The 25322-nt window shown below is 34.3% G+C and overlaps 1 protein-coding gene across 1 annotated transcript in view; it reads right to left on the bottom strand.

Annotated features, from left to right (window-relative positions):
• Nucleotides 1-5087: 5087 nt before the first annotated feature.
• LOC136969390 (cholesterol 7-desaturase nvd-like) overlaps nt 5088-25322 on the bottom strand; it is a 47608-nt gene continuing 27373 nt past the window's right edge. The window contains exons 4-8 of the mRNA XM_067263527.1: nt 11639-11817; nt 11326-11559; nt 9614-9787; nt 9400-9528; nt 5088-5243 (exon numbers count right to left, since the gene is read on the bottom strand). Of these exons, the coding sequence (XP_067119628.1) occupies nt 5088-5243; nt 9400-9528; nt 9614-9787; nt 11326-11559; nt 11639-11817 (872 nt within the window). The remainder of the gene's footprint in view (nt 5244-9399; nt 9529-9613; nt 9788-11325; nt 11560-11638; nt 11818-25322) is intronic.

Below are 25322 nucleotides of genomic sequence, written 5' to 3' on the forward strand. Positions count from 1 at the left end.
ATTGTTTTCCAGGACGAGATCCTTATCTGTAGGACATTTCCTAGTGTAAACTAGAATGAATAAATATATTCGAGTTGTATTATAAGGATTATTTATTCATGTCTTATAGAAAATGAATACAACAAAGCATTTTACCCATTATCATTTAATCAGACAAAGTAATAATCATTCATAAAGTAGGTACAAAAGTCAGTTCGCGTACTTTGTGCTGACTGTGAAATGTTTATTAAAGGCGTTGATGCAGTTAAATTTTCGTGGTGTGGTGAAAAGTTTAAGGATTGAGAAGAAAAATGGGGTCGTGTGTATTTCCAGTAAGTTCAGACGTAATAATGAGTTTATTTATTTATTTTTTTAGAATTTACTATTCTTTTGATACTAGTCTTAAAATTAAGCTTTTTCCCTTTTACATGTATTAAAAATATAAAAAGGTTTTAGAATAAAATTCAATATAAATGCTGCTATACGCACGTTTAATTATTGCCAAGAAAGTTAATTAATTCATTGATGGATTTTTTTTAGTGGTAAAAATCAAAACAACATTTACTGGTTTCGGTAATAATTCGATGATTAAATTATATATCAATCATCCAGTTATACACAATAATATTTAAATTAAATTTATCAACATAAATATTTACAAATATTAGTAACCTACATTTAAAAATGATAAAAATTTAATGTTGTAATTCGAAAACTTAGGCAAATTAATATTAATTATTTAAAATGTAAGATATTCTTCAATTAACTTCAATCTTACTTAGTACAGTAATTCGTAAATAAGAATTAATTTTTGAAAAAGCCATGGTATTAACAACCCTCATTTTTAAATTTTGATAAGGCAACGTCACACACTTATAAGTTGAGGTACAAAAGTTCATCTTACAAAATCATTTCAAATATTTAATAAATTAGTTTTTATGAGAAATTTATTAAAAACATTTTATATTATTTAGTGGAAAGCAACAGTTGGTATTTTTGATAACATATATGAATTTTCTACGATTGTGTAATTTAAAAATATATTTAATATAAATACTTAAATATTTTACAAAGTAATTGTTTTCATACGGAACAATTTTCATCTATTTTTATTGCGCGACAGAGTCGGTAGTTTTGACACAGTATGTGTTGTTTGCAGCTTTACTTAAAACTTAAAATAAATAAATAGTTCAAACTATTCGACAATATATTCTTAAGGTTCATTTATTTTTAATCTTTAACTAGGAATAGAGTCATGCCTATTTAACTCCTTTCAGGGGAAAATGTTTAAATTGAAATAATAATGTTACTTCCAGTTTGCGTCAGAAGTGTGTTTATAGTTAATTCAGACCTACTGCTTCTTATCTACCACATCTAGTTTACTATTTCATTTGTCTAATTCCGTTCTCGAAATTAAGGAAAGACATGGATAAACAGTCTGACGACAGACGGGATTTATACATCTACAATTTTTCAAAATTGCAGCCAATTAAAGTTATTTGTTTTATATCTCTAGTAAAGAAGAAAAAAGTATCAACCAACCGTAATACTTCATAATTACGTTTTATAAGGGGACAGCAGCATTCAGAATGTTACAAATTAAAACCGAGTAATTATATATTAATTTTACACTATAATATAGAAAACGATAATATAAGTGGAATAATGTGTAAAAAAGTTTATGCCGTGCCACAGGATCATTTCGAATGCTGCCCGTGTTATTATGAATATTAAGATATTCTTACATTAATTGATTTATTTACGACCGAACTTACATCTGATTCATGCCTAGTGTTAGAAGTTAGAATGTCGCAACATTCTGTGTTTGCCCGGGAAAAAATCAGATATAGCGATTTTATATATAAATGAGAAATTAGTCTTTTAGAATGTAATTATGAACACGTCAACAATTAAATCAACGATAACCGCACTCGTGACTACTTATTTTTGAAAACTCGGGCTGTAATTTTTTTATCGTATTTTTTATTTATTTTATTTAATATATATTCTCTCCATTTCGATTTAGTAGTGACTTGCCTCCGTATATCATACTTTTCTTTATAACAATAGAATCGTACCAGTTATCTAACTCTGTTCGTGAGAAATATACAAGGTGGATATAATTAACGTTGCCCTACTCAGACCTGTCTAAAGCCAGTTCTCATGAACATATTTTGATAAAACTTAGTATGTATGTTAAATTAACAACGAGAAAAAGGAAAATGCAGAAAATTTAGTTCGTATTTTTACCACTAGGTGAAAAAATGGCGCACGAAGAACAAGAAACACAAAATAAAAACATGCAAAAAGTTTTTATTTACAACGTTTGTTTAATTAATGACCTGAGATGGCAATGAAAACATTATCTAGTAATACAACTATTGAAGATAAAATTTCGTAATGTATCTCAGAAAAATTCGAAATATTCATTATACATTCTAAATATTATAGATTAAAATAATTACGAAAATGTATGTAATGTGTGAAAATTTCAGAAACTCTTCCGAGTCAATTCATCGAGAAAAAATATGTTGTGCAAGTGGTGAAAGAGAGTTAATTTAATCGATGTGAAGTCACTTTCTGCTACGATTCTGGCAACCGTCATTTTGTATTTGGTAAAATTCTTTACATTATACGCAACATTGGTTTGGCTAACTGCACAGTTGGGCAACATCCAAAAATTACTATCTATTGAATGTACATAGGGAGGCTCTCTCGGATTTGATCTCAGTTTTTCAAAACAGTAGGCTGATGTCTGAATAAATTATAGCAGCCTCCTGTTTATTCCACTGATGCTGGAATTTTGGGCTCTGAGGTAGAGAACAGCATTGCAAGTTTCCAGAGCTGCTGAAAAATATCTAGCAACGATAGTTCCGTTGTTGCGAGTTTTCGTTAGATAAAAGTTTTATACCATTAAGCAATCTGAGGTTGAATATAAAATGAACAAATACTCTTAGTGATACATGCCATTATCAAGACACCGCCATATGAAATTATTGTCATGTAAATATATGTATAATTTGACTAATGTTTGCAAGATAACTTCTACTCACACAGCCTGTTTGTTACATGCTCATTTCTGTGTATCTCTAATATGAAGTTTTCCTTTTCACAGTGTATACTACTCTAATGTATGGGCTGACAACAAAGATGTTTCCAGGTTTTATTTACGTATATAACAGGAGTGGGCAAGCAAGAATTCAGTGGGAGCCGAAATGTAAGTTTCGCAAAATGCATGGGAGCCGCAGTTCTGTACTGTCGTGGCAGATAGTATAGTAAGGCGCGCGATTTTATTATATAATATAGATATAAAATATAAACAAATATTAAATTTTTTTAATAAACATATTTTCACAAAGTTATAAAAATAAAATTGTAAAAATAATAATAATCAGCAGAAATTAACACTTTCAGCAAGAGCCGCATGTAACTCAAAAAGAGCCGCCTGTGGCTCTCGGAGCCGCATTTGCCCATGCCTGGTATATAACACCTGATCAGGAACCAGTTTCTAATAATATTTTACTCATAAAACACATGTCTTTGGTACCCACAAACGTTGGTTCGCTTTAACTCATAAAACTACATCAATCAAGACAAAATTATCAACACCGAAAATTTATGTCTGGGATCTATAGATTTTTCTGACATTCAGTTTTTTCTTTTTTAACTCTCTTATGTATCTACAGTAACTGTATTTATTGGTTACAATATTGTTGAATAAATAAAATTGAACGGAATAAACGAATTGCGTGAATTTATAGTTTACTTGTCGATGATATATGGAACATTGCGTGGCATAATTTTCAAACTGAACAATTTATAATATACTAGGAGCCCGCGACGCCTCCTAGTGGGCGTTCTTTACAAATTTCATGATAATTAAAAATAATTATTTAGTGTTTAAACATTCTATAAATACTTTAAATAGTTTAATTTGTTAATTTACCTTCGCTGGTAACATTCGCTAGGGCGCCCCTAGTGGGTGTTAATTTAAATAATAATTTATATTGTTAATTTAAATGTCTGAAATAAGACAAATGATAGGGGCGCCTCTAGAGTCCGTCTTAGGCATACCGTTACACGGACCGACACCGGACAGACACGCATTCAATGGGTTACATATATAGATTACCTTTCGAGAATTTCTGTTATTAAAACATTACCTTCCGGGAATCCACTATATAATTATGTTCGGAATAATTGTAGTTTATAAATGATAGACAAAATATATAACAATAACAGGGCTAGAAAAAAAATGAAAATATTAAAGAATTATATTTAGTGGATCACATTTATTCACAGCACTATTGCAATATAAATAATCTGAAAAATATGTATTTAAATTTAAGAATATAATAACTAAAGACAAAAATTATTTTTAAAAAAATCAATAAAGTTTATTTTTCAACAAGAAAAACTCAAGTAACATAGTGTAACATAGTAACAAATAGTGATTCTTTGCATTTTTTGCAAAGAAGGCAGATAATTACTAAATATCAATCATTTATTAATAAAAAGGGCAATTTTCCTGTTACAGGGGGTGTTCTGTAGATGTCCGTAAAGAGGGAAGAGGCAAGCCTTGTTCAATTAACATTTCATAGCCTGATCTTCCACAAGCAAATTTTAACTGCAGAGCCTTTCTTATTGTATTATTTTGCCATTTTATTTTCCGTGTTGACATGTTTCCAAGGGCTGTTATTTGATCAGGATTAAAAATTAATTTTATGTTTGTACTCTGTGTGTTGACTCTAGACCTTAATTTTCTTATCTCTTCATAGAGATCCTTATTCTTTTCTGCACTCTTAACTCTATGTAATGCATTATGCAATTGAAATTACAATTCATTAATTTGTTTTGATTTTGATGACAGTGGCTGGCTAACAAGATTACCGGAGTCTCGAAATACTGGACCGAATGTCTCATTGTCTTCATCTTCATTCGTGCTTTTACATTCTTCAGCATTTTCTTCAAAAAAAATCAAAGTATGCAATAAAAAAATAGAATATTTAATAAGAATATTTTAAATTTATATTATAAATATACCTGTACTAAACTGCATAGATGTCATAGGAGATAATTTGTATCATAACTGTGGTCCAAGGTCGGATCTATACGCTCACAATTGTTTCTATACCCTGTTTTTGGTTCAGAGCATCTTCTCTTAGGTGTAGGTCTGTGAGAAAAAAGTGTAGAACGGCATCAAGCTTCAGCAATCTTCTTCCATCCTTCCTGTGATTCTCACACTGATCTTTCTCAAAATGAACCTATGAGAGTTAATTGTAAATATTCACATCACTAAACCAATATACTTATAAAGGTTAAAATATATTAACAGACTTAATACTCTTTAGCTTTAGTTTATTAATGTGCAATGTACAATTAAATACGTAGGCAAAGCAGAAGTCTTTTCTCATAAAAATTCTGATTCTTACCGCATAAAATTCTGATTCTTTCTCATAAAATTTATGACAAAGTAATGCATGTTTTCTAGGAATCCATTTCTTATTTTCATCCAGCCTGTTTACTTTAATCGCCAATGCTTTTTTTCCTAGCTTTATCACTTGGAAATCGATGCAGTTTGAATTGAGGAGCTCTATTTTGGACAATTAATGGCTGATCAACCCGGCATGATCTATTTTTATGTGGTAGCTTTAAGAGCGATATAGATGTATCAATAGACCTGAAGGCTAAAATAATAATTTTTAACGTCAGTATAGCAAAGTAAGAACTAACTTGATGTTTAGAATCTATTTTAGATTGGAACTACCTGGTATATAAAGTTTCCAATCCTGTTATTTATCGTAATAAATAGCTTATTGACACTCACTTGTCATAAGCAGATCGGAAGCTGGCCTCATAATGGCGTCCACAAACCACGTGATCGGCAGTAGCCAATCATATTTTGACCCCCCAGTTGACCACACACTGTTTATAAAGGGCTCTAGAACAGGCGGCAGGTACGCGTTCAATGGGTTATATATATAGATTAGATATAAACTTTAAAATTGGATACGTTTATTAAACAATCTGGAGCCTGCTAGTTGCCCCGGCCTGGAGGAGTCGTCAGGAGGCACGAACAGTCGCGATTGCCGCTATGATGGTGCAAATAGGTAAAATTTTTCCGTTTGATTAATATAGTTAATTGTACTTACTTTTAAAAGATTACGTGTTTTTTTAAATATTTTGAAATAATTCACAAAAATAAATATTTCTAAATAAAATAAGTGGAGTTTTTTAATCAAATTAAAATGTCACACAAGATTACTATTAATCGCATAAATTTAAAATTCGGTATTAAACGCAACACGCACGCACAACTCAGATGCGAGTGCTGAGTGGTTGGCGTATGTTAGATGATCACTCCTCAATGTATTATAATCACTTTGCCCAAGTAGGTGTTAGCAGTATTCATAATGATTGGTCAATTTAATAAGTTAATCAATATTTCTCAGACTGCGCGCCCATTTTAGTCATTTTCGTAATGACCAAGCATTATGAATAACGCCCGTATTAATCACTTGGTCCATAACATGTATACAAATCAGGTTATTTTTTTATTGGTTCGCTACTCACGCCTAGGCCATTTGACCAATTGCTACGAAACTCAGAAGTTACGTTCATATACTTCTAATTTGAATCATGTCGTACATCTTACACCAAAATATTCAAGGATATCTACATATCGACTAATGTCTTTCTACATTATCTGTCTTCACATGTATTAACATAAATCTTAATAAACTAATAAAGTAAATATAATACTTACAAAAAAGGAAATAAGTTTAAATACATATATATTATATTCATTTAATTATTGTGACAATCATATAGAGCTAAATAGATGCACCATTATGCTATTACTGTGAGAAGTATCACATAGCAGTTGCCTGCGTACAGTGATGGGTTGCCCCGTACATCATACTTTACCTGTTGGCATGGAGCCATGACACTTAGGTATCTAACTCTGTTTGTTGAAAAATTTTGTATTGAAATAATTTACTTTCGTTTTCTATCAGAAGTTCGAATATAGTTAATTGGAGTCTCCTGCACCTACATTTTCAATATCTGGTCTCGGCATACCTCTAGCTAACCCCGTTTTCGAGATTAGGGATAGTCAGCAGACAGACGATAGTGAATTTATCAGTCTACAAATTTTTCAAGATGCAGCCCAATAACAGCTATCCAGTGACCAAGTGGACAAAACCGCCAAACGACGTTAGTCGGTCGTGGGTTCGAGCGTTGCCAACAGATTGGCCACGTCATGTTTTCTGGGTCTCCTTCACGTTATGAACACATAAATAAAGTCAAACATCTCATTAATGTTTTCCTAGAATGCATCCTCCTCGTCAGATTGCTATCTTGTTGCGTTGCCATAAGCAAAAAGACTATACCAATTCTAATAATTTCTTATAAACGCGATTTTCACGTGTACCTCCACGTGATAAATACTTAACTACGAAAAAACTGCACACCCCGCCCCTTCTTCGTTTTAATTTCTCCATGTTATGTTATAAACCCATTGCCCAAAACTTCCTTCACTGAAACTGCTTAGAAACGTTTTACCGTTTAGCCAAATTAATTTCGTGCAACGATTTTAAAGTACAAACCTGGAACTTTTTCCTGTGCTAATGTTTATTTTTACTATTTACTATCAAGACGACATTGCTTCATCCAAAACTTTCTGTAGTTGTAGTCTGGGGCATATGCACTTTATTCACACGTTGAGTCAAATTTTCCAGAACTCTTATGCCACAAATTTCGAAACTCTCTTTTACTTTGATGTTGTTGCTAAGCTTTGCTTTTCTGACTTGGTTTAACTAGATTTTGGAGAAAATCACATAAAAGCAATAATTTTCTCATTATTTCGTGATTTTTTTTATTTAAATAAGTTGTCTGAAGTCTTTCAAAGTTTAGAATAGCAAATTCGATCATATGCGGGACAATCACATCCTATGCAACATGGATTATTATTCAAATAATAATAGTAGACCAGTATTAATAAGTATTCTTTGACCAATTTCGCTTACGAGAGAAAATCAACTGCTACTTTTGTCGAATAAACTTCAATCCTCTTTTGCAACTATCCTTTTTCTACCTCAAAGCAGCGTATGATGGCATTCCAATACGAAAATTGCATAATAGGAAAGTACAGGGCAGAAAAAAATATGTTTAAAGTTGTTTTCTATTATGCAGAGTTAAAATATTTGCTTTATTTTCGCAAAATTTGATTCGTTGATAGAATACTGTTTTATATCCGGCTGTAGACAAAACACTTCGTTACAGCTAACTTTAAGAAAATCATACGATATCTTACAAATTTAATCTTTTACAAAACTAGCAAATGTGCCCGGCATTACTTGAGAAAACGATTTAGATGATTTCGTAAATATTGCACGTTTAGAAATTAAGTTATTACTATTAATGGTAATTTTCAACAACCATAGTAATTGTTACATAACTCATACCCGTATTGCTGAGAATCATTACACTTCTTTAAAAGTACGTTTTTAACCTGATCAATTTTCTGAAACGTTTACAATCGTTTTATAATTGAACCAATACGCAATAACAAATTGGAATTTAAACCGGTTCGAACATTTAGTTAAAAAATCAAATATATAAAAATATTTATAACAATGTCTGAAATGTTATCAATTTATACACCTAAGTACTCAATAAATACAAAACTCAATGAAGACTAAACGTAGTTAAAAACTAAGAATCGCATCTAAAATTCTAAAATACCTAAAACGACTGCTGAGTGTCATAATTGATTCTCTATTAATTTAAACTTCGACTCCGTTGATAAAAAAGTAAGCGAGTGTATGCCATGAACGTGTAACATGTTACAGTCCATTTCTCAACAAACGAATCAATATATCTTTACAGGCAGGATACATCAATAAACAAAATTCTGAGGTAAAATGTACAATAGTTATTCGATTTCTTTCATTGTCTTCACTGTTCATTAGTATATTTAAAAATGTAATTTTTATATTTATTTTGCTCTGTAGTAGTGTCTCCTACGCTATACCAATTTAACGTTCAAACTAAATAAGAAATAAGTCCCTTGTTTATACATTTTACTTTGAAATGGTTTTGATATTGATTAGCAAAATGGTTTAAGATATGTAAACAGAAGCAACAATCAACAAAACACACAATTACCTTTATTTTAAATTTCCTAGTTTAAACAAAAATTTATGCATTAAAATACAAAACAAAAAATAGATTTTAGACGTAATAACTCACGTTGTAATAGTAATTTTAAGATAATGCATGAATATTTAACTCTATAACGCGAACTACAATTCGAAATCAATTAAAAACCGAAGTTTAACAAATATATGTAAATTCGGTCGAAAGATTTATAAAGTATAAAATTACTTCTAATCACCAATTAAGGTTTTGATCTTCAACCTTCGGGCTGTTTTCGCTGTAAAACTGAAAGTACCATTTCCTAAATTTCGCGACTGTCTTATCTTCTGACATGTAAACCGGATTCTTCAAATACATTTTGTAATTCCATATGCGAACGTCCCGCTCAATCTATTAAAATAAATATTCCCAATAATTAATACAACTATTTCATGTATATTTTGAGATTTCAGTAATTAGAATAAAACAATCTCACCGACAAAGTTTCGATAAATGAAAAAATGTAACCAAATATGGCTGCAAATCGAGAAGAAAAGTAATAATGTTGTATTATTCTTTGTCGAAACGCTCCTTCCGGAATATACGCTAATACAATCGTTCCACTTCCAAATATATTTTTGAAATTTAAATGATTTATTGCTGGGCCAATCTGAAAAATTGAATTTATTTGATAATAAATACACAACTAATAATTTTTTAAAAATTGATTACATTTAGACGCATTTATAATTTGTAATATGTTATTTTACTTATTAGCACTAGTAACACAACAGTAACACAACTTCTAAGAGGATATTTACACTAATATTGACATTCCGATATTTCATCAATTACATTAATTAAACTTTAATCAATTATTGTTATAATAATTACCTTGGTTCTAAAAAGCACTACCAAAATTGAAAATTACAGAATTTCAATGATTGGAAAGAAGCAAATAATCTTACATGACATCATTTACGTTCCATAAAATTGTATATAACAAAGGACTAGCAGCAGAAGTAGCGCCATTGTTCAAACATTTGCATAATTACGTTATGATCATAGCCAAATTTAGAAAGTTTAACTGACATCCCAGTCAACACTATTTTCGACTACTGACACGTGACTCACGTAATGCAGTAGCTGCTTATATTTACGGCTTGTTAGATGGCAAGCGCTTCAAATGCACTGAAATATCTTTAAATTAGTACACGCAACGTTGAAATAAGACAGAATAACAAGTTTTATGTTACTGCTTCCACCGACAGATTTTGTCGTCTGTTTTTGCAGGAGAGTACCAGGCTAGTGTGTTTGAATTTAAAAAAATATCTTAGTAATTTGTTCTTTCTACCTCTATTATTTTAGTTTTTTCAATTTTATGTATATATTGTGTACTACGATTTACTGTTTTAATAAGACGTAATATGCTGGTGTAGTTTCGGACTTACTAAACAAAAACTACACAAGTATAATTGGTCCTATCGAAAAACAAGATTCAAGTAGACAGTATATAAACAAAAATATTTGATTGTGTACTGTACATTATTAACAAAATCATATTGTTATCAGAAGTAATTACTTTTTGACTGTATATAACAGTTCTAACAAACTATTTTGATGATGAGTGTATTCTGCTTGAACATTTCAATATTGTTTTTCTTTTTTTTATTCTTTTTTTCTTTTTTCACTTTAAAATATGGTTCTCTGTGAAAATACATACAAACTACTAAGCAAAATACAACGCAATATAAATAGAAGTAACAAAAGATATAAAATTCAAAGTGTCATTTACGCATTGTTAACTTCGATTTGTAGAATTTACGGATCTTTTTTTTTAACTCTTTCCGCCCTGTGGGCACTAAGAGGGCCTCTTTTAGTAGGCCCATTATGGGTTCGGCCAGGCCCACAATGGGGCGACCGGGTGGTGAGGGACGGGACCCGACATATCCGAACGGACCACTCCCCGAAAAATTCCTGGAGATTATTCGACCCGATCGGATTCGATCCCGGGTCCCCCAGAGCGGTAGGCTGCCACCTTGACCGCTCGGCCATCTGGCCTCCTACGGATCATTTAAGGCAAACTCGTAAAAATAAACAAAAACTATGTTCAAAGTTTTAACGCATATATTTATTTGTGTAATTTTAACAAATATTCTGTGCCGTAAAGTATGATGTGGTACGTATATTTTATTATTAATTAATTACCTGTTTAAGTTTAATTGATGACTGTAGTGCAGATATTCCGAACAATTTATTAGTGACAATGCCTTTAGTTTCGTAACAGTAAAATCTTTCTTCGCATACTGGAGAGCAGGAGATGTTTACGATAGTCTGAACGAATCTCCACGAATTTACGGGATGAAAAATAATTTTGGACGATATCCCAAATTTGTGAAGACAATCGAAATGAGTAAAATCTGCTTGATTTTCAATAATTTCCTACAGTATTTGAATAAAAACGTAAATGATACATTTGTATATTTGGCAAAATTTAGTACCTCGACATAGTTATATATACCTGAATATGGCAATTTACAATTTGTTCACTACGACCTTTATACGGCATTAGTCGATTCTCTATTTCAACTATAACTGGAGGTTTCCACAGAGGAGGTTGTCCTTCTGCATGATGCCACACGTAAATGAATCCGTTTTGCTCAATCGTTTGCCAACTTTTTATTTTAGCCACTTCTGGAACTAAATTCAAATACATTGGATAATGGGTGATTATTTAAATGTCATTCCAAAAGAAAACGATATTTTCTAGCATTAGAAAAATATAAGCGTATGATGCATTGCTTTTAGAACAATATTTAAAGTAAAATTAGTTAATCCATAAAATAACAGGTGTAAATCTACCTGCAATTTTACAGTGAAACGTAAAATTATATATCTCTGTCCAGCGCAATGGCAACGTAAGATAATTGTTATAATATTTATTATTACGCTTGATCTTAAAATATAAAAACATTGAATAAGTTAATAGAAAAACGGTCAACCTTAGTTTTCCTGTAATACATGTGTAAAGGGACTGCCATCACCAGCAGACAACGACATAGACGATTGAAATTTTCAATGTATATGTCACATAGCATATCTAACATCTTCGATCTTAAATTTCCTACTCAGCATGTCAACACACGCGGGCATGAAATTTATGACAGCAAGCTACCAGCCCCGAGTGATGCTGAAGACTAGCTACACTAATGTGTTTCGGAAAACCTGCAGGAACGAATTATCGAAGTCATATCAATGGCTACGAAACAGGGTTTTATTTTTTTAAATGAATCTCGAACAGCTGTTTAAGTCATTGTCTCACGGCTAAATGCGAATTTGAGTCAGCTGTTGAGCTGTAATCATGGTTGCAAACATGCTGCAGTTGCTCGGAATGTCAAGTTAAACAGCCACTTGCTTACTCTCGAAGATATAAATATCGTATAAGATATAAATATGAGTCACACGTGTAGATATAAAAAACTATCAAAAATCCTTCGCAAGTTAACACACCAATACTTCAGCGAAAATCTTTCATACATAGAGCGTATTTGGCGCACATGTGACCCACTTCAAAGTGGTACACATTATTTCTGTTCGCCATTTTAAAAATAAATGCGTGGGAAATGTATGCAATTTTCTCCATTACTTGTTGTGTGACCTGGTGTAAATTTACCACTATGTTTACAGAGTGTAGTATTATTTTTTCATATTGTACATAACAGTACATTCTCATTGCGTGAACGCTATATTATGCCAGTTGCAAGTACCAATTGCATAGGTTGCTTGTTATGTATTTATTTTAACCTTTCAGCTATTTGCGTATGTTGTAGTCTTCTTCTCACGTGCGTAGAATTATGCCTAACATAGAAAAGTAGTGAAGATCAATGTAAATTTATCTGTGCTATCGATTTTTGTCAAACAACCTGTAACAATGACAATCGGCTCGTGAAAATTATGCTGTTTGTGTTGTTATAAAGTGTTTGTAAATTATCATGCTGCATCTGTTGTTTTTTATTTTCTTTCTGCCTATAGACCAGTCGAAGATTATTTATACATATAAGATAGGGTCAATGTGCTTTACAATTTTCAGACTGTTTCATGTGGCATATTTAACAGTTGACAATGTCTGATACTATGTGATTTATCATGTTAATTCTTACAGTGCATATTAATCTTTGAAAACTGCTGGAAAATAACTGCATTAATTACACAGATACATTTTTTCAAAAAATTAATTGAAACATCATCGTTCAAATGAAACTAATGCACTCTCTTCTAATCTACTTGCAATGCTAAAAAAAGTCAGTTTTGAGCATGAATTCACATTCTAATTGTTAAACACATGATCGTGTTATTAACTCAAACACTTGGCTTTTGACTCCATTTTTATTTAGTTGATACGGTAACTGATTTTACACGTTTCGGGTATTTGCCCCTCATCAGTCAACTAAAACCAAATATAGGATATAGAATATTAAAATTATTTTTACAAATAAATTGTGTAAATAATCTAATATACATATTTTACACGTACCAGTTTTGCCCCCCCCCGATACGGCACTTGTACACACTTAAGTCTGTACAGTACATCACGAACTTTAAAAATAAAGTGGTTATAGAACCATTATAAAATTTTTTATATCTGTTTAAAGTGGTAAACCATGTATCCAAATACACGAAAGTAAAACAAACACTTACAGTTAGTCGTATTCTATTCTCTTATCGGAGACGATGAATGTATATTTTCTAGGCTCGTTCAGTTTATTATAATGTTCTTTCGGGTAAATTTCTTCTCAACTGTTTGGTATAATTGGACTTTGCAAAATGAAGAAATGTTTCGTGTTGTTCGTTATACTCATTTGCATTCTCGTATTTGCATTCTCATTCTCATTCTTCTCCTCTCAGGTTCATATGGAGGTTATAGCCCTAATACGCCTTTCCTCCAAAGAGCAGTTATTGATCGCTTCGCGACCGAAGAGCCAGCCGTTTATCTAATGGCCTAAACGTACGCGCGGGAAACCGTGCCTTCCGGGAAGACTTTTATGAGGAACTGGCCTCCTATTCAGTCGTTATTGGCTAGGAGAAAACCCGGAAAACTCCTAGCAGCCAGCCTGTCAGAGTCGCGGCGCGAACCCACGACCGAACTTCCCAGTGTTAAGGGTCCGGTCACCACCGCTATGAGCGGCAACAAAGACCACTCGGCCACTGGTGGGCCTAAGTATTTGCATAATCACGTAGAGTTTTTTTGAGATGAATCAAAGCCCTCTGGGGGTATTTTGATAGAAAGTTTAAATTATAATATATTCAACCAATTTTTATTTATATTTATACTTAGATTTTTATTTATGCAATGTTTTGAGTTTACTATTGCTAAACTTTCTTTGAATTTTCTATTATACGTGTCTTTTTTTTTAAATAAAATTTTATGTTGTTTTTGTCAATATTTCAATTATTTATAAAACAGTAATCATGAAACGTGTAAACGTCACGCCCGAAACGTGTAAAATCAGTTACCGTATCAACTAAATAAAAATGGAGTCAAAAGCCAAGCGTTCGATTTAATAACAGGATCTTGTGTTTAACAATTAGAATAAGCAATCGAGCACAACACGGTTTCTCTACGACTGACATGAATTAACAATAAATATTATTGGTGTTGCTGTATTAAGTATATATATTTTTAGTAATCCTCACTTTTTTCAGCGTAGGGTATTTTTACGCAAGAACCATCCTGTCCAGAAAATCGCCAGCCGTGAAAAGGACATTCGATGCAATCCTCGTGAACTTTGCCGTCCGTTCCTAAATGAGCGCCCAAATGAGGGCAATAAGCATCTAAAACAAAACATGTTCCTGTTTTTCCACGAAATATGACGAATTGCTGACCTGTAAAGTAATTAAAGTAACTTTTAATTAATCAAGCATCATATAGCAGGAAAATATCAATACAAATTATACTACGTGAATGCGTATTGAAATTCCAGTAAGAATTTTTACTACAAATTTATTTATTTATACAGTAAGTAACAAATTACAAAGCGAGAATGTAATGAGATATCGCGAGTTTAAATTTACAGATTTCTATACAAACAAATTTGTGAATATTCTTCTCACAATACAGTAATGTTAGAAGCGCGGGGTGCAGGAGTATCTCAGCCATTTTAAATGCGTGTACTTTTTAATGTATTAAATGCTAAAAAAATAATATTATTCCCACTTTCCTTCAAAGTACTGATGATCGCAATGAAAAGATTTCAAATTTCTACAAAAAATATTTTTACAGGAAGTCACACAGAAGTTCCAGGGTAACCGTGATACTCCGCGCGACTAACGAAAACTGTGGAATCGATTTAGGGTTCTGAAAGAACGCTCATTACTTGATATCAAGTCAATCATGATAGAAATGACCAATTGGAGCATAGAAGGCGTGTAAACGAAATTTTCAAAGCGAATTAACGGTAAAAAAACTCCTATAAACTTAGCAATAAAAGTTTGAATGATAAAAGTTCCCAAAAATATTTATTGCTAAACGGTTTTGAAAATATATTTATTCGTATAAACACTGTCAAATATTTTTTCGTTAGCTAATTAAAAGTGAAAACACGATTAAAACACGCGATTTATAGCGAATGTTTACATAATTCGAGTGGTAATCTTTTTTTTTTTTTTTTTTTTAACTCTTTCCGCCCTGTGGGCACTAAGAGGGCCTCTTTTTAGTAGGCCCATTATGGGTTCGGCCAGGCCCACAATGGGGCGACCGGGTGGTGAGGGACGGGGCCCGACATATCCGAACGGACCACCCCCCGAAAAAATTCCTGGGGATTATTCGACCCGTTCGGATTCGATCCCGGGTCCCCCAGAGCGGTAGGCTGCCACCTTTACCGAGGGGACTGCCATTTGGCCGTCCGAGTGGTAATCTGCGGAGCGTCGCATTTTGCGAGAAAATTTAGCGGCAAATTGTTTTTACCGAGAGATCTAATCACCGACAAAGAAATTAACCATTATTGTCGATGATATCAGCGAATAATTTGTTTTTTAACTCTAGTTTCTGTAGAATATTATGGAGTGTTTTTTGGAAATACTGAAATATATTTGAACCTCTGGTTTGTTACAAACAATTTATTTGTTGAATCAGTTAAAAAACACATACGAGATAGCGAATCAAAGCTTAGATAGCAGCAGATTTGTTTACAGTTTGTAAAATAAAACTTTTAAAGTTGACCATGTTTTCCTGAAAAATTTCTGAAACGTAATACATTTTTTTCATTATATATATAGGAAAATGATATATTTTGAGCAGTTTTGTTGACTATTACTTCAAAAGCTCAATTCCACAAACAGTTAGGATCTGAAAACGACGAAAAACACTATGATTTTTACAAAATTGATTATTGAAACTGGCTAAAGAATAAACTTTACGCGGTCAACAACGCAAGAAAACCTTGCTTGTCTGACTTAGGGTTAAGGAAACCGTACATTTCAGTATACCAACAATTTATTAATAACCTGTCCGATAAAGGTCTTTTCAGAGTAGAATATGCCACACATTCCAAATTGATAGCAAGTAAGATTATGTTTCTCAAGAAGCTAAGAATTCGTTTAACGGAACGTTTTTGAAAAAATTCAAGACTCAATTCAGATCTAATTGCGGGGGACTGGATCGACCTTTCGAAACTAAAAAGGCGACAGAAGAATATCAGCGCTATCGAGTCAATGTCCTCGAAACAAAAGACCTTCAGAAGGGTAGGCCGTAAAACCAACTAAAAGTGAATAAAAAAGCAAGCAGTTTCTTGATCAGAAACATCTGTTATTCCTTATCCTTCTCAGAATATTATGCACAGCTTTCATTTTAGAATAAGCTTTACCCTTAATATAAGATATTTTATCAATATACGCCCTTGTTACAGTCCGGGAAATCTGCAATGCTCGCGATGGAAGTTTCCAAGTTCACCTCTAACCATCATTTGAAACTTAATGCAGAGTTATAAACCCAACTAAATAACTTAACCAAGTGACAAACTAATAGACTATTAGAATAAGCAATGATGCAATGTTGTCTACATTATGGTCAGAACTTAATATTGCTATTCAGCAAATGAGATTAACTTCTGAAGTGGGATAATAAATTCAAAAAAAATCATGGTTAAAAGAGCCACTGAAAAAGGTGGGATCTAAATTAAATTCAGTGCATTTAAACCGAATGACTGCTTATAATAATTAAACCAATCTGCGAAAAATCTTATGGTCTGAAGTACTCTTTAAACCCTGATGTCAGCTTACACGTTACCAAAACGTTCTGGAACCTTTAACATTTGCCAGTTGTAATGAAAAATTACAAAAATACTTATGTTTTTTGCTCTGACAAATGAATTATATTTTGTTTTTGAATTAAATAAAACATTAAGATCAGCCTGATTGTTTAGTGTATGACATTTGTTAACGAGTAACTTTTCGCGTTCTTCCGTTTACTAAAAGAACCATCTTACAAAGCGGCACGAATACTCCTATTACATTCAACGCCTGAGTAATGTTCAAAATAACCACTCAGTCGGTTTAACGAAACACAAAGTTTATATTTACAATCCAAATGTACAAAAAAATACAAAACAGCGTTACAATTGATTATGCACAAACACTCATCCTAACAACAACCGACTATTTTCGTACAAGTTCGTCAGAAAAACTCCGTACGATCTCCGCTACAGACTTATAATTAGCAGCTCCTCCGAGTCAAGAACACCTTCGTAATAAATTACTGGAGTTCACTTTCTCCAGACTTCCATAACGTCCAACGAGAGAGACAGTTAGAACTTTGCTAACAACGATCCTAATCCGATCCGATCTGATCCGATCCCATACGATCCAAGACAATCCGATCTTCCCGCCGAAACTACTGCTTATATAGCGGCTGCGTTCGAATCCTCTGCCAATCAAATTCGAATGTTTCCCCAACGTCCGGCCAACGGTCACTTTCCGCCAGCCAATCGACTGTCTGTCGTCGATTTGAAACACAACGGATCTTTCCAACGGACGCTTCTAACGGCCGTTTCTACCGGTTTTTCCGTTACGAAAGTTCGTTATATTAAAACAGGGTGGAAATCGCTTGCCTAGGCGATTTCATACCCTACACCTTTGCGGCCAAGGATCAAACTGAGCTTAGCCCATGCCTGTTTGATCTAACAACACTCAGCAATTTTACAAATGTCCTCTAGTGCGGACTGATCCTTACCTCCAGTACAACCGGAAAGTTCACTCGCACCTACGCACAGAGATGCTTGCGGAACCTAATACGACACGATCAGTTCGATGTCCACGCGCATTTTACTATGATCTTATGCGTATCTTGATGCGATTTCCCTAGTCTGATCCATGACAAATATCCTTTAAAACTACTAGCCTGGGCATCCCACGCCGAAGGCAGGGAACGTAGGGGATAATTCCCGATTTGGTTGGGTTTCCGGCCGCGATCGTACACCTGACGCGTAGGCGGAGCTGTCGCTCCTTTTCTGACACTTATGCCCGAGCCAAACCCTATTCTGCCTGTACTAGTCTGTATTCGGCAGACTTCTACTCTGTTACCTTGGCCTAACTGCCTTCCGTTGTTCTCTAACCTTCCCTAGCAGCCACCCTCGTATTCTCCCCTTTCCAGCGCGTCGATTTTGTCGACCTGTTACGCTTTCCTCACCAAAATCGTACCACCGAAACTCAGTTCCTCAGCCTCTGCGAGTGTCGCAAGGCGAGCCGATGCACTTCTTAGGTACTCGTGCCAACTCTGGCAGTACCTTCGGATACCTGTCGCCGGTTCCCGACGGCTTGAACCACAGTGAATGCGACTCGTCACCTTCTGACCGCCTAAATGTTCTTCCTGCGGGGTCTTGTAAGCTAGCCCCAACATCCTTTCCTTCCTTTCTGGGAGTTTTACAGCCTGTTTAAAGGGTTTGCTGATACCACTATCCTGACCTCTGCAGTCTTTGGAAACCGACGTGTCCTTCCCTCTCCCGGCGGCTTCAGACGGTTGGGGGAGCGACCTATCTTGGACTTGGGTGTCCCGTGGACCCGCCCGGTTTTCCTCACTGTCCCTAATTCCGCGGTCCGCCGTATCCGAAAGACGTTCCGGTTCCTTCCCCTTTTCCTGGGTATCTTCGTTCCAGTCAGCCACCTTTCGGTGATCCTCCTCCGATATCAGTACGCCCGAGGTCTGATTTAACATGCCCGCTACAGCACGCGATACCAGCCCTGACTCCCGTGATTCCGTGGGTCCTTCCTTCCCTTTCTCCTGGGTATTTCCTTTCTGGTCACCCACCTTTTGGTGGTCCTCTTCCGATCTAGGTACGCCCGGGGTCTGATTTACCGTGCCCGCTACTGCCCGCGACACCTGCCCCAATTCCTGCGATCTTGTGAAACGTTTCTTCTCCAATTCCATCGGGATCGTTACCTTATCAACATGGTGACTGAAGGCTCCAACCAGTTAGCTTTTCTCCTTCGTTCCCGTCACAACTTTAGGAGCCCCTGACTCCCCTATACCCGAAGTTTCCGTTCCCGAAACGTCCTTAGCTGGGGGACTGCTTCCGCTGCCTTCTATGTTAGTTCTCTTCGGCGACCTCTTGACTTCGGGTTAAATACTGTGAACCGCCTCCTCTTGTCTTGCCACGACTTTACTAGACTCTCTAATGTCCCTGTCTACCCGTGAGTTGTGCCTTCTCTCCACTATTAGCACGGGGCCTTTTGCCACCCTGACTCTAGAGGTTCCTGTCCTCGATCCAGATACAGGCATGGGCCTTTCTTCTCCCCGCATGGCCTGGACCCGCTCCTTCGCTTCCCCGCTCCCCGGTGGAAAGAGAGTCTGGATGCTCTCACCTCCACCACCACAAGGTTCGCTGCCTTGGGTTCATGCGTTCGGCCTCGCTGTCTACCCGCCTATCAGGACACACTCTTTCCTGCCGGTCAGTTTCCCTTAGCCTATCCGATTCCACCCGCGGCTTGTTTCCTGACGAGCTTGTTCTATTCCCGAAGTCGCGGTTCCCCTCGACTTTAAGTTCTTCGGATCGTGTTCGCTGTTCCGGCCGCCTCATATCGTCTAATTTCCCGGTGATCCCCAGCCGTACTTTAAGCTGTTCTAATTCTGTCTCTGCTCTCTTCATCTCTTACTCGATTTCCGCTATTCTCGCCTTGCTCGCCGCTTCGATTTTTGCTGTTCTGGCCTTCCATTTCACGATCTCCAAACGAAGCCTTGCCTTTTCAAGTTCTAGCGATTCCCTTGGCCTATCCGATTCCACCCACGGCTTGTTTCCTGACAAGCTTGTTTTATCCCCGAAGTTGCGGTTCCCCTCGACTTTAAGTCCTTTGGGTCGTGTTTGCTGTTCCTGCCACCTCGCATTGTCTAATTTTCCGGTAATCCCCCGCCATAACCTAAGCTGTTCTAATTTTATCTCTGTTCTCCTTGTCTCAGCTTTGACTTTTGCAATCTCGGCCCAAAACCTATGTGCTTCGAGTTCACGACTCGACCTGCTTGTCCTATGTGACGTTCCCTGCTTGTCATCCTTCCAGTCCCTAGCCTCTAGCTGCCACGATTTCGTGCATCTAGGCATCTCTGTGTGCTAGCGAGTAACAAATAATTTACCTGGGTCTAATTGCTGGTGATGCTCTGTACGTCTGTTTCTCTGTCGTAGCTCAGTTCTTCCGATTCTTTGGAGTATAATCCAGAATAATTCGACGTAATCCAACGTAATCCAAAGTATCCTGTCAACTGCGCCAGTAATGTTCAAAATAACCACTCAGTTGGTTTAACGAAACACAAAGTTTATATTTACAATCCAAATGTACAAAAAAATACAAAATAGTGTTACAATTGATTATGCACAAACACTCATCCCAACAACAACTGACTGTTTCCGTACAAGTTCGTCAGAAAAACTCTTTACGATCTCCACTACAGACTTATAATTAGCAGCTCCTCCGAGTCAAGAACACCTTCGTAATAAATTACTGGAGTTCACTTTCTCCAAACTTCTGTAACGTCCAACGAGAGAGACAGTTAGAACTTCGCTAACAACGATCCTAACCCGATTTGATCTGATCCGATCCCATACGATCCAAGACGATCCGATCTTCCCGCCGAAACTACTGCTTATATAGCGGCTGCGTTCGAATCCTCTGCCAATCAAATTCGAAAGTTTCCCAACGTCCGGCCAACGGTCACTTTTTCCGCCAGCCAATCGTCTGTCTGTCGTCGATTGGAAACACAACTGATCTTTCCAACGGACACTTCTAACGACCGTTTCTACCAGTTTTTCCGTTACGAAAGTTCGTTATATTAAAACAGGGCGGAAATCGCTTGCCTAGGCGATTCCATACCCTACAGCCTGCAATTAATCCTCTTTGCTATATAATATAAGTAGGATATAATTGAGCTGTATGAATTATCAACGAGATGAAATTATGAACTTTCATTTTAAAAACTTTGCTTATCTGCATTTTCAAACATTTCAACTTTTGAATCTTTCCAAACAATACGGGGCATAGTAAAACAGGACCTTTTCAACCAAAGGAAGTCTCATATCAATAGATACATACAATCACATTAGGAAATGTTCAGTGAATGTAAGAAATTCGACAAGATACAACGCTAACGCAAGGACAAAATATTAAAAGATAACCATATATTCAATAACAGAGCTACCCACATTTGATAGAAAAGTTAATTTTTTCGGATAGTGTTTAATAGTTCAACCATTAAGAAGAATTAAATCTTGTTGAATTCACCACCGCAAAAGCTATCTACAAGCCGTATCAACATTATATCCTTTGACATCGAAAATGTTTTTCGATGCCACGTTCAAGTATAAATCCACATCTTACCTATATCGACATTAAAATTATTCATGATTATAACTTCATCATAATTCGAAAACCAATTGGTCAAAAAATTAAAAAAAATCGATCAAGGCTTTGCTGCTTTAATGAATCAACATCACAAACGAACTACGTCACCGACATTGGAACTTTCCTAAGGTTGTGATTCAAATCATAAAATAGACCAATCACAATTACGTCACAATAAGTCTAATAATTCAAATTGCACTTTGTCCATGTAAATAAAAAACAAAACAGCAACGACAGGGCGAATCCGGACCCAATAGCTTTTCAGCAAAAACCAAAATATACTTGCAACTAAGCGTTAGACACTTCCATACAAAATTCTGGTTCATGGATTCCATCAAGTTCCAATCATATTCGAATAAAGATACTAAAATCGTTATCTAAATGTTGAGAGATAAGTAAAAAATGTGAAATGTTTGATACTTTTGAAGTTATATCACAAACAATCTTAAAAACAAATGAATAATGAAACGTCTGAATACGTTACCCAGGGCAGTAACAGGCTTGCACTTCCCAATAGGCAGATCCCTGGATTCTAATAAAGGTATCCATCCATTTGGATATACTGGAAGACATTCTTTTGCTCTTCTTAGTCTATTTGTTTCTTTTAATAACTGCATTCGTTTTCTACGTAATTCCTTCGCATTCATTCTTCCATCCTCATAACCGATATCTGTCATGTCCTACATCGATAAATTACCGTTGAAATGTAAATAATATTTTTTAAACAACCAACACCTGTCCAATTATACTTACAACAACTCTATTATAAGTTGATAACGAAAAATACATGACCAGAATAATAGGAAAAAATAAAATCAGTAGATACGGTTTATTTATAATTGTTGCACTGATGCATTGAAACATATCCATTACACAGAGATATTTCCATATATCCATTGCTACACAGCCGTATATAAAAGTGAACTTATTTGTTTAAATAATACTCAAAAAATTTCTGAAAAAAAAGTTCAATTTCATTAGTAAATAATTTATTAGATTTGATTAATTTAACACTCATAAACGGTTATTATAAGTTATTATCGTAATAGGTTGGCATTGTTACAGTTCGGCTTCACAGTTTCAATGTCAACGATTACTGTCACCTTGAAATTTGTTACATCATATCATCTTTATTATTAGTAATAATTAGGAAAATATTATTGTGTAAAATTAATAGGTATAAATGGAAGTTGATTATTTTCAATTTTAACGAATGAAAAAGAAATATGTAGAGAACGAAAGCATATATTTTAAAATGTATACAAAATATAATAATCATAATGAAATTATTATACACAGGTCGTATTGTGTATTAAAATTTGTATTATACAGTAGCGAACCGAAAATCGGAATCAATTGGGGACTGGGGTTCTTCAGATTAGTAATTTGTTCCGATTATGTACGAATAAATACATTAACCTGTCCGATGTTCAAATTTTTCTCCGTTGCGTGTCGCTTCGTGTTGAATTTTTCTCCGTTGCGTGTCGCTTCGTGTTCAATTTTTGTCGATTTTAAGCCTAACGAAAATTTTTATAATAATAATCGAGGCTATCGTATTGTTAAAAATTATTTCTGCATTTTGTACAAACAAAATAAATATATTGAAGAATATAAAAACATGAAAATTATACTTTAGAAGTAAATTTAGTATCAAAAACGTTCGATTCAGCACGACACAGTACGACTGAAAATCGTGCCGATTACCGGTGATTCTGATTACCGGGGTTCCGATTAACGAGTCTCTACTGTAAATGTAAATCTACAGCACATTGAGTTTTTTGTTCTGTTTTGGACGGTTTCCATTTTTGACAGATCTTACTGTATTATCATTCTAAAGATTGAATTGTTTTGAATTGTTTTCAGTGTTTTCGTGAGCATTAATTAGTAAATGTAAGCAATTTTTTGTTTAATTTGTACATCCTGTATTGACAAAACAACTTTTAGTTTAACATTTATCTTTAAATCTTAAATTAAACAAAGATAAAATTGTTTTCATATGTTATACTCTAATATTCGATATTTATAAATTTACCAATAGATATGTTAACTCATTAAACGATCAGTATATTGTCTCATACAACAAACTTTTTGTAAAGGTCATATTAACAGAATTGTCAAATTTTCAGCAATACAACGTGGCATGTGTTATACTGCTGACCCTAGTGTCGTCCACAAAACATTAGGTCTTTTCGTATTTTCTGAAAGTGTTATTTACTTTTACCGTCTTATTTTCAAAAATATTTTAACGTAAAATTCGTTTTTACTGACTCTGTTTGACAGTAACCGCACGTTATACACTTCGGTCATCTTTATCTGCTCCTGTTTAGACCGTCTATATCTCACCGTCCGTATATTTTTCGTATACTAAATGATTTGTACGGAGTTGACCATCTTTTATGTCAAGATTTCATTTGTTTCGAACGTATTTCTGTTTTATTCGTGAATTTTTGTAATGTTTTGTGTTTTTATTGGTTTCCAGGACGAGATTCTTTTATGTAAAACATTTCCTAGTGTAAACGAAAATGAATGAATATATTTGAGTTGTATTATAAGGATTATTTACTTATATCTTATAGAAAATAAATACAACAAAGCATTTTACTTATAATAATTTAATAAGAAAAAGTAATTATCATTGAAAAAGTAAATACCGAAGTCAGTTAGTGTACTTTGTGCTAACTGTCAAATGTTTATTACAGGCGTTGATGCAGTTAAATCTTCGTGTTAAACAGTCAAAGATTGACAACAAAAATGGGGTCATGTGTATCTCCAGTTAGGTCGGATGTGATAATGACTATTTTTTTAAAATTTACTTTTTTTTCTGATACTACTCTCAAAATCAAGCTTTTTACAAATATTAACAATATAAAAAGGTTTCAAAATAAAAATTCATTACAGATGCCGCTATACGCACTTTTCATTATTACCAAAAAAGTTAATTAATTCCTTGTGATAAAATCAAAACATTTATCGGTTTTTGTAATAACTCCATTAGTAGATTATATATCAATCATCCAGTTATACACGATAATAATTAAATTAAATTTATCAACATAAATATTTACAAATATTAGAAACTTAGATGTAGTAATGAAAAAAATTTAATTTTGTATTTCGAAAACCTTGGCATAGGCAAATTAATATTAATTATTCCATCGTAAAGTTAATGTTCGAGTTTATTTTTTAAAATGTGAAATATTCTTCAATTAACTTCATTGTTATATAAATTAATTTTTATTTACGAATTACTATCAAAAAGCCTTGGCATTAACAACCCTAATTTTGAAATTTTGATAAGGCAACTTCACACAATTGTAACTCGAAAT

Source organism: Centruroides vittatus, unplaced genomic scaffold (genome assembly GCF_030686945.1).
Source record: "Centruroides vittatus isolate TY-2023 unplaced genomic scaffold, ASM3068694v2 contig_178, whole genome shotgun sequence".
Classification (NCBI taxonomy): domain Eukaryota; kingdom Metazoa; phylum Arthropoda; class Arachnida; order Scorpiones; family Buthidae; genus Centruroides; species Centruroides vittatus.